Below are 11,201 nucleotides of genomic sequence, written 5' to 3'. Positions count from 1 at the left end.
GTGAGAACGATGATCTTTACATCTTGGTGTTCACCACCAAGTGCAATTTTTTAAGGAAAAAAAGGTAAAGAACACGACACTGTTAAATTTCTCATTTGTTTTCTCGGATATTCTGAAATCGGATGATAAGAGATGAAACGCTTAACTACAAGGGATGATTATGTTAAGACAATCAAATAAGCAAAGCGTGATGTATCCCTTGAATAACAGTTCTTCTGAAAAGGAAATCAATTATGTTACGGTTATAAAAAGCATTGATCAGTTGATAATGTCAAAAGTACAGTTGCCAACAAGAGATGTCTCCACTGCATTACACAGCCGTGATGGTAGCCTGAAGGCTACCTGCCCACACGAAAATAAACGACTCACACACCCTTTAACCACTGCGCAATTAGGCGCCTCTGTCAATTCTCATTTCATACTTGGAGAGTCATTTGTATAAAGGCATATCAGGGTCTGAATGCAAGGGTGAAGTCCCGGATCCAAACCCGCTACTTTATTTCCCTAACTGTCTATTAATCATGTGTTTTTACATCTTCCTCTGGTACGCCTAAGATTTGGATGGAGGGAAAGGGAAGGAAAGAGAAGAGTAGAAAGGAAAGGGAATCAGAAAGAAATGAAAAGGAAAGGAAATGAAAAGAAATAAGTGATTATAAAGCTTGTTTGAATAAAAAAAAAAAAGAAGTGATTATAAAGCTTGTTTGGATAAAAAAAAAAGAATTACTAAATATGTTTGTTTAGACTACATAAAAAAATAAAAGAATAGAATTTATATTACTTTACATAATGCCCCTTAACATTCAATTCTAGAGGTGTAGAAGAAACACAATGAACAATGGCAACCTACTATCCAAACGTGGCAATGGTGACTCTGACAAAAGTTGGTATGGTCTGAATGGAGAAGATTACCGTCCAAGTCTCAGAGCAGTAACGGGAAGGGAGGGAGAGACAAACCCGGCGCCCGTCAAAGTCTTGACCAGCGGCGGGAAGGAGGAAAAAGGGCCACGCAAGGTCAAGGGTATACAGGTAGTAATAGATAGGACTAGTTCTTTCCATTCCTTCAATTTTTAATTTTCTTTCCTTTATCTTCTTTTTAATTAATCAGTCAAACAAACAAACGATTGATTAATCAATCCCTCCCTTTCCCTCCATCCAAGCAGGAGGGTAAGTTACTCATTGTCCTAGCGCTGCTGTAACTAAAGTGGTCCTCCTACGTGTTCCTCCCCTTGCCATTCTCCTAACCACTGTTGTTTGGATGTGCCATTCTTGCGAACAGAGCGCCTATGGAGGATGTGAAATGGAGGAGGAGATCCTTGCTGTGTGGACGGTAGTGGAGAGGTAGGCCTAGGGAAAGTATCCTTGGTACGAAAGGGTTTAAGCTAAGAAATGTGAAAGACAAGATGAATCTATGAATATTCGAGCAGCTGTTTGTAGGCCACCTTACCCTCTCGTTGCAAGATTGGATAGCGCGCAAAATATCTGGCAGTAAATCTATGTGCTTCAGCAGCCTTTTGTGGTACCTTTTCCACTGAAAAATTCTTCAAATGAACTGAATCCCTCACTCCATGTGTTTGCGACCTTTGTTATGCTGCTGAACCAAGTGGTTTTGAGATGCCTTCAACTTATGCTTGATCAATTCTAATACTGTCTTTGCTAATCAACTGAACATCAACGTCATCAAGTTGATTGGTTTGAGATTAGGAGGGGGACGTCCATAGACCACTTCCAAGAGACACTCTGAGAGATGAGTGGACGGCTACATTGTAGGCAAACTCTGCCTAAGACAGGTGTTCCTTCCAGTCATGTGGCTTCCCTTTTGATTTTGGTAACCCTTCAATAAAGTCTATGCGCAAGTCTTCCCACATGCGTGAAGGAATCAACAAGGGTTGCAGCAGGCTTGTTGGCTTCAAAGTCTCACACTTGTGCTTTTAGCATAGATGACAACTTTTCACACAATCCTTCACATATTTCTTCATTCCCGGCTAATAGAAGGTGTGACACATGCATTGATAGGTTTGATCGACGCTTTGATGACCAGCTTCTAATGCATCTTGGTACTATTGCAACAACAGCTTGGCGATTGGAGAATCAGAAGGTATATAGATTCGATTTCTGTAATGTGAGTATAGTTCTCTCACTGATATCGATAAGTCAAGATAGAGTTAGCATCCATATTTTCTCTAATTTCTTTTATTCCTGCCGATGTTCTATGTTCCTCTTCTATTTGCTTCGATATGTCTGCTATTGACTGACTAAATATGGGAAGTTTAGCTATGGTTGTGGTTGTTTTTCTTCAAACCGGCGAAATAACCCATCTGTGATTCTGTTTTCTGCCCCTTCTTATAGCATGTCTCAAAATCACACCCCATTAGTTTTACTAAACATTTCTAATGAGTTGGTGTGAGACCTTTCTGCTGCATACAAAACACAGGGTATGATGATCTGTGAACACCTTAAACTTCTACCACACCACATAATGATGTCATTTGCGGATAACTAAGACTACAACTATCAGCTCTTGTTCGTAGGCTGATTTGCCTTTGAACGTCATGCCCATAGCCTTGCTGAAGAAGGTGCTGGCCTTACTACAGCACTGCTCCTATGCCCATCTCTGACACATCAGTTTCAATGGATAAGGACTGTGTGAAGGCGGGTAAAGCCAAGATAAGTGCAATGATGACTGCTTCTTTTAGTTTTTTGAAAGATTCTATCATCGCGAGGTCCATTCCCACTTGTCTCTCTTCAGCATATCCATTAGGGGCACCGCTACTTTACTGAAACCTTTCACAAACCTCCTGCAATAACCAGTAGGCCTAGGAATGATCACAGACCTTTAATTATCTCAGGTCAAGGCCACTCTTTAATGGCAGCCACTTTATCCCCTTCCATTCACAGGTTTGTTTTCGTGATCGTGTGTCCCAAGTATGCAATGTGGGGTTTGGCGAAAGTGCACTTCCAAGTTTTAGAATAAAGTTTGTGGCTTTTTAGTATTTGTCAAGTAGAGCTTCTGAAGATCCAAGCTATTGCTGTAAACCAGGATGTCATTAAAAACTACTACGACATGTTTGCGCAACTGCTCCTAGAAAATCTCGTTCATAAGAGTCTAAAAGGTGGCTTGAAAATTTGTCAGTCCAAAGGGCATTACCTTAAACTCATAATGGTCTTCAAGAATTTGGAGTGCCCTCCAGTGCCATCCTGATCTGGTGATGACCAGACGCGCCAATTCAAAAGCCTCTAAAAGTGACTAAGGTTTCGCTGCCTGTACCTCTATCTATGCGTATGTCTTCTCAGATACTCAATCACCGTCCCTTTCTGGCGAATCTTAGAGAATTCAACATTATAATCTAAGTACGTTGAGGGGCCCAATCAAATAGTGAGGGCTTCCAATAATGCGTTCCACAGAGACTTCCCCTGATGTGTAACCATCCATACAAACGAATGGTGTCTCCTTCCAGGTTACCGCATCGTGCACGACCCATTGCTTCGGTGGTACTCCTTGATACTCAAAGAAATGTTCTGCTTAAACACTGAACTTAGGGTATCGTTCCCTGAAAACCTCGACAAATCCATTTTGGGGGTTTTCAATCACCCAAATGGTTCTCTTGTCCTCCTGCAGCCCCAATGCAATTGTTGGTCAGGAACATACTCGGTGTCTGGTGAGGCATTGGTGTTTCTATTTGTCCTTTCTGATTTTCTCCATCTGTTGCAATTGAACGTGCGATTGAGGAGCTCCTTCAGCAGCGTCATCATCAGTTGCTGCTCTGAACGCATGACATGCTGCTATGCTTTCAGGGCTCCTACCACTTGGTCTATCTCACTCACCTTCTAGCCTATTTCAGTTTCCCTGAGATAGCCCGACAGTCGGCATCTCCTTGTTTCCTCAGGGATTCCACTGCAGTGTTTGCCTCTTTGGTTGTCACTGTCACCCTTCCTCTGATACCAATTGGTAGCCTGCAAGCTACGAACGCACATGAAAATAAACGACTGACACACCCTTTAACCACCACTACACGATTAGGGTTAACCTCAGTCGATTCTCATTTCATTAGAAGAAAAAAAAACTTTCCAGAGTCATTACACTATCAGTATTAAAGGCATAAGGCATATCAAGGTCTGGTTGCAAGGGTCTAGTCCTGCTACTTTATTTCTTCAACTATCTATCAAGTAGGCTTATATTTACATTCTTCCTCTGATACTTCTAACCCTAAACAACATCATTATCTCCACATTTGAATCATTAGAATAGAATCCAAAACACATATTTGATAACTTGGGTTTGGATTGGTTTCAAAAATTGGATTTGGTGATCATCTTGATCAATCTCCAATTCATTAAAGTGCTGTTTTTTCGGCCATTTTTTTAACATGCTGGAGATTTTTACTGGATAATTGGGATTCTGGTCTAATGGTTTTCGGATCCGGATTATAATCCAGCACAATTTGTTTGCAACCTTACATGGGTGTTTACCTTTTATTTCAAGCTACACTAGTGAGCATATGAAATCAATGAACAAGGACCAGTTTGGTCCTTAGAGTTGTGCTGTTCTCTTTCCTTTTCAATTTGGAAGTGTTAGACTTTAGTGATTGAAAAAGAAAAAAGCCATTCTCTGTACAGTGATTCCCCTTCCAAAGTCAAAAACAAAAGACACAAAATGGTTGGCCATAATATGCAAGTTCCAAATTGATTGGCCAACTTTTTAGATATGTTAGGTGTGAAGGACAGTCTTCCCTTTGTGTGCTATCTACCACATTGAAACTCATTGCTGGTTTTGAATATTGCCCAAGTCAGAAGATTCAAATGTCTAATAATGTGGCTACTAACTTTGTTGGTGATGTTGATCAATTAAGCATGAACCTCTTTTTTTCTAACCTAATCTCAGATTATGGATACCAATGATGCAGTTGGAACTACTTTTCCATCTTAACATTAATTAGAAGAGGACAAGCTTTTGAGTTGATGATTACTCTTTTCTATCTTTTAGATTTTCTAAAACCTTGCTTCGAAGGCAACCAATTCTATGAAGAAGTTGGATTTCTGCGGTTTCATCAAGCAACAGTGCAGCAAAGTTTTCACTGTCATAGGGAGATGTATGAAAAGCAGCAGCTTTTTACTAATAGGCTAAAGAGAAATATATAGCTTTTTTTAATATACACGTAAAGATTTAACATCAAGAAATTAAGCACACTTAACTTTTCAGTATTGTTAAATAACACACCTAAGTTTCTCCAAAGTTGTTTAGAAAGGTCCCCATGTCTATTACTTCCCTCAAGTCTACCATTAAACCTAGAAAGATGCCACTCGACGTTCTAAAATTTGACATGAAAAATATGCTTATGCATAATATCGTCTGCCCAAATAGATTTCTCTTGGAATTTGGCAGCGTTAATTAAAAGACCACATTCGGCCTTGTAATTTAGATATTAATAAAAATTGGATAATTAAACATGTATCAAAATTCCTTAGTATAACTAAAGAGGATAACGCAAACTACATGAAATTTGTTGACATTAAAACTTGTCATCCCACTAACCTTGCTGATATATATATATATATATATATATATATATATATATATATATATATATATATGAGTTTTGAAATGATCACTTATTTTGAAATGCAAAAGGTCAGGACAGTCCTTACGGGGCAGGGTTGCAAATGAGGCAGACATGACTCGAGAGATTTGTTACTTCTATAGTCAGCAAGATTGATGTGCATAGGTGCATATCTGACATAGTCAAATAAATTGTATTCCATATGTCATAGTAAAAAAATTGTATTCCATATGTCCTAGGGTTGCAGTCTAGTTTATTCATTTCAGGGTAAACCGTGGATGCACAACAGTTGATAGGTGTGACGCTCCCTAGTGTGAACCCAAAGCAGTCTTAGACCCCGGAAAAGAGGGGGGAGGGTTGTGGGTCGTGGGTAGGGACGATGTTCGGGACTATACGCATCAATTGATTTCTTATATATTTGGAATTCATGTTCCGACCCATTTACAACCCTAGGGGTAAGCCTGGGCATCAGGCCGGTTCGATAAGGAGTCGGGCTTGGGCCAACCCGAAACCCAGGCCTAGGCTCGACACAATACCTAAAACCCAAGCCTGAACCTGGCTCGATTAAATTAAAATATATATATTTAATATAAAAATAATATATAAATATAATTAATTGTAATATAATATTATAATTCTATATAAAAATCAATAAATATATATTAAATATATATACAGTCTTGTTTAAGTTTATTTTACCAATTAGTGATCTCAAATTACTGGGGCGAGTTGGTACCAACTGGAAGATCAAGGGTGACAACGATCGGTAGGAACGTAAATGTTTTATAAGTAAATTTAAAAAATTAGATACTGTCGAATTCGGTATAATCAGACAACACAGGAATCCCGAGAGTATGTCCGAACCATTCGGTTCCCTACTTATAAATCGGAATGGCGATCCGAACCCGGTCGGACCAAAGTCCCCTAACCCAAACTTCTTTTCTCCGATTACTGCTGAGGGGTTAAAAGCATTTTAACTTTGTTGGGGTCTGACAGTAGAAAATACACAGTAGGCCACATGTGCCAAAATTGATTGGCATCTCTCTCTCTCTAGTCAACGAATGAATCAACATTTACGATGCAGCTGCTGAGTTAAAAATGAGGGAAATTGCAGTAAGTTACCATGGTCAAATTTACGTACGTCTTTCTCTCTATTATATATATATATATGTATATATATAACTACTCTCATATAACCAGCACATTTGATGAAAATAGATTGTTGAAAGAAACAAAAACATGAGAAAAATATGAAAACTAATGCTAGGGGATGGGAATGCCCAGTACATTTTTTTTCTTGTTTTTTTGTCTTAGTCGTCCATCATGTTGAATCAAACTGTCATGGTTAGAGGCCGAGTGATTTTAAAATCTATAATTACTAATGTATATATATATATATATATATTAGAATCATTTTAAAACAAGTTTGCACTCTGAAACCTCAAAGATGCGAACCTGCTTATCAATTCAAGAATACATATAGAATAGGATTCAGAAGTTGGTTTACATCAAATAAACCATTTAAATCACAGACAGAACTACAGTTAGTTCCAGATCCGGAAAAGGTTTAAAGACACTTTTGTACTTTAGTGAATCCCAACTCCCGTGAGGCAGAGGCAGAGGCAGACTCTTTACTGCCACCACACATGGGGGTGAAGTAAGATTGCAGACAAGTCCAATATGATATTAATAAGTTTTCAACAATTACTGTTTCTTTACCAACTGACTCTACTTCTACTGCTTTTATCTGTTCAAATCGATCCCAGTATAAATGCAATCCGGACCTTAATCACACCGAACCCACAGCAACTCTAATGGCGAAGGTTACTGTACCAGTATGTCATCAAAGTAACATAATTTTTTTTTTTTTATATTTACTGAGCTGAAGTCATGCAATGTGCATTGTCTGGTTCTCTGAGAGCTTATTAATTACGAATAGTCTATTCCAAGCATGCCCACAATAAATGCCATGATATCTGGTGCCCATAAATCCATGGTTACATTCCCCACCTCACCTCTTTAGTTTTCTTCCTGACACAGACAACTCATGTACTGGGTAAACATAGTACCTTTCTTTAAGCTTTCTTTGATTGAATATGGCATTTTATCTGCAGATCCACGGTCATCACGCCACTGCCACCATTGATCTTGAGGACTCTTGCAGGCTCCCCTTTCACGTTGGTGACTTCATTAGATCACAAGCCAAGCAGGATTTGTCAAAAAAGTGTCTCTTTCCCTGCGTCTGTTTTCTACATGAGATGACAGACATTAATGATGCAAGTGGGTCGAAGGGTTTGCACTGAGAATTGTTAAATCAGAGAAGAGAGAGAGAGAGAGAGAGAGAGAGAGAGAGAGAGAGAGAGAGAGGAGGAGAAGCTTTTCTTAGAAAGTGATTTAGCAGATGATTAGGTCAACTCTCTTTTCATGATTCAGGCGATAAGCGGCTCAAAGTAAAAGATAGGTGTTCATCGAGATTTCATACTTTCCACTGCAAGGTAATCTTTGGTATAATTCACCCTTTCTCAATTTTTTTTATTTTTTCTAATAGTTGAATGTGATAGATCTGCATAGGCTTCTCTATAGTCTCTCGTTGTCCAATTTGTGCAGTGATGGTCGGTTCTTCATAAACCAAATTGCGCAGGCCAACGCCGTCAGATGAATCGGACAGCAGTGTTGCAATAAAAATTGACAGGCCATTCTTTCTACCAGAAACCCATTAATGTCACCTTTATGATCAATTTCAGCTCGGATGGATTTAGCACAGTTCGACCAACATGAATTTAAGGGCCAAAATTTGGTGCATCATTGGTCACTTAAGTTAAAAATAAATTCATGGAACTCCTGCTTATAGCAAAATGGAAAATCCAAGCACTTTTTGTTCTTGGAAAAAACATGTCATCTGGTGGAGTGTGACATTGAAAAGTATGTGAGAGAGAGAGAGAAAGAAACACTTCAGTGAAACAGGGAGATAAAGACCCGTCGTCATTTTCTAGCGTAAACATCCACTCTTGATAAGTCGTGGTCAATGGAACGCCTAACAAATCGAAAATTTACCATCGGAAATATTTAATAAAAGAAACTCCATGAGTGCAAGCTTTAAATAGAAGCACCAAATTGCTTTTACCTTTCGAGCTAACTGAATTACAAAGACATACGGACATTCATCATTTACAATATATCGGCAGAAAGACGCAAGCCCATTCCCATCATCATCTTCATCCCTTTTTCTCGACACCATTTTTTTTCCTTTTGTCCCATGTTGGGAGCGATCTATCACAGGTGAAAGATCCCCCAAAAATAGAAAACACAAAAAAAAACAAAAACAAAACAAAACAAGGGGAAAAAGAAAAACGAAAAAAAAGAGAATAGGCGAGAGAAGGGAACGAACGGAGACGTTGAAAAGACCAATTTTGTTTAATCCGTATCGGCCAATTGGAAGATGAAACGTGTACCTGCTAAAAGATGTCCAGGATCTCGAGGATGAATCCGTTGCAGAGAGGACAGGAGCCGCGGCTCACCCACAGCTCGCGCGAGCACGCCCTGCAGAAGGTGTGGCCGCAGGGGATGAAGGCCGCGCCCCGGTGCCGCACCATGCATACGCAACATGACCGTTCCACGGCCCCCGGCCCTGCCTCCTCCATGCCGCAGCCAGGCTCAGCTTCCCTCAGCACGCCTGCCGCCGCCGGCCGCGGTGGGCCGTCGTCCATCGCCGGTCGGTCTGCCTCCTCCAATAGCGCCATCAGCGACATCCTGACCGGTGTGCCCACTTCGGTCGCCGGTGCCATTGAGCCCTCTGCTTCCACGGTGGCCCGACTGCTCTCCCTTTCTGCCGCCAACGCCGCCGCGAGGTTCATGCTCGCCCGCCGAATCGTCTCCCCTTCAGACGCCACTTCCTCCGGAGGGGAGTTCTGCGCGAACGTCACGCTCTCCTGCTCGGGCTGGTGCTCGGATTCGTTCCCGGCCGGCCGTCTAGCTGGCGGGGGGCAGGCGAAGGCAGCGGCGACTCGACGATGCCTGAGACGATGGACGAATGACTTCCACGGCATCTTGGAACCAGGGCGGAGGGCGCTATGGACGTCTTCGCTGTTGAGGATGTCGAGTAGGCTCTGGCTGCCACCGCGTGCGTCCTCGATCTTGAGGACAGCGCCGAGCGTCCGGCGTTGCTGCGATGGGTCCTCCTCTTGCGCTTGGAGGAAATCGCCGAGGTTGAGCGTCTGGACGGTCATTTGGTCCAGAAGCGTCGACCTTCTCCCCCTCTCCTCCATGGTCCTTTCCCCACTATCTTCTTGGTCGATGGGGGTGAGAATTACAATGAAATGAACTTTTCTGCCAATGAATAGTGGAGAGCGAGAGAATGTTGGGGGATGAATCTTTTAAAATGGCGGAAACGATTAAAAGTGCAGCCAGCAAAGCGGAATATACTCTTAGTAAAGACGATCCGTGAATACGGCAAACCTGTAAGGAAAATCAATCTCGCATTAAAAGGTGCAGATATCTAACACTAGAAAGGCGGATTTTCAAGAGAAATGGAATTTATCCTTCGGATGTAGAAAACGAAGCAGAGGTTGGCTAATTTATCACAGAGAGATGAAAAAGAAACGAAGCAGAGGTTGGCTAATTTATCACAGAGATGAAAAAGAGAAACCAATTGAAGAAGCGCCAGATTTCCAGCAGGACACAAATCGAAAGAGGAAAACTAGACCTACTTGAAGAGAAACCCCCGAAAGTTCGAAGCTTGAGGGCAAAACTTTTCCTCGGCCTGCACAAAGCAGAGGACATGCAATAGCGAAACAAAGAAGAAATCACGGAATTACCGAATGAACATCAAAGTTTTGAAATATAAAGCCTTTAATTTATCCAGGATGGGGAGAAAGACAATCGGTGATCAAAAATGAAAGGAAAAGAGCTTCCGTATCTTCGCCAACAGCAGGATTCGCGGGAATTCATAAAGACGAACGAAATTCTAAGAGGAAGCCGGAATTAGGACCCGATTCCCGGAGGACGAGCGCCGGCAACGATCAAAAAACAACGCGGAAACAGAGGATCACCAGGAAACCCGCCTCCAATATACAGAAATAACAGAACAAGGGTCCAAAAACGCCTCGATTTCCACAATATCCAAACGAGATCAAGAGAAAAAAAGCTAACCCCACGCCCTCCACCGCAGTGAAAACTCCAACCTGAGGATGCCGCAAGCATCAAGAGGCGAACCTTTTTCAAGCATCGGCGACCCCTCCCGCTCGCGTCATCGGATTCCTTTCTCCAGTCGCTTTCGTCTCCCTGTCCCCGTCCCTCTCCCTCTGACTCTCTTCCGTCGCAGACTCGAGCGACGAGGAGACGTCCTTTCTTTGCGCTCTCCCGGCCGATCTAGCCTCCCCCCGATGTAAACTTCTCCCTAAACCGACGGCGCCACGGAACCGCAACAACGCCGGCGGCCGCCGCTCCAGAGAGACAGAGGGGGAGGGAGATTCAGACTCCCGTCTCCGGCTCTGCGCAATCTTGAGCGAGAAGGGAGGATTTGTACCTCGTCCTTCTTCCCCCTCCCTCCCTCTCTCCCTCTTCCCCGCCCGGAGACCGAGAGAGCCACGAATTAAAGGGTCACGAAAAAAATTCTAGAGAGAGAGAGCGCGAGGCTAACGCTCCCCG

General features: G+C 42.1%; 1 protein-coding gene across 4 annotated transcripts; it reads right to left on the bottom strand.

The window, feature by feature from the left end:
* Positions 1-8,650: 8,650 nt before the first annotated feature.
* Positions 8,651-11,201, bottom strand: LOC116248847 (uncharacterized). 4 transcript variants are annotated; one of them, XM_031621854.2, is made up of 3 exons: positions 10,767-11,201; positions 10,262-10,314; positions 8,651-10,010 (listed from the first exon to the last, which is right to left on the bottom strand). In XM_031621854.2, exon 3 carries the CDS (start codon positions 9,818-9,820, stop codon positions 9,011-9,013), a length of 810 nt encoding a protein of 269 aa, XP_031477714.1. In that variant the 5' UTR covers positions 9,821-10,010; positions 10,262-10,314; positions 10,767-11,201; the 3' UTR covers positions 8,651-9,010. The 4 variants fall into 4 exon arrangements, with proteins under 4 accessions (XP_031477714.1, XP_031477711.1, XP_031477713.1 ...); XM_031621851.2 differs by lacking the exon at positions 10,262-10,314 and having other exon boundaries at positions 10,704-11,201; XM_031621853.2 differs by lacking the exon at positions 10,262-10,314 and having other exon boundaries at positions 10,736-11,201.

This window comes from Nymphaea colorata, chromosome 2, assembly GCF_008831285.2.
Source record: "Nymphaea colorata isolate Beijing-Zhang1983 chromosome 2, ASM883128v2, whole genome shotgun sequence".
Taxonomy (NCBI): domain Eukaryota; kingdom Viridiplantae; phylum Streptophyta; class Magnoliopsida; order Nymphaeales; family Nymphaeaceae; genus Nymphaea; species Nymphaea colorata.
The sequence above is the reverse complement of the archived record's forward strand: the minus strand, read 5'-3'. Positions and strand labels throughout refer to the sequence as shown.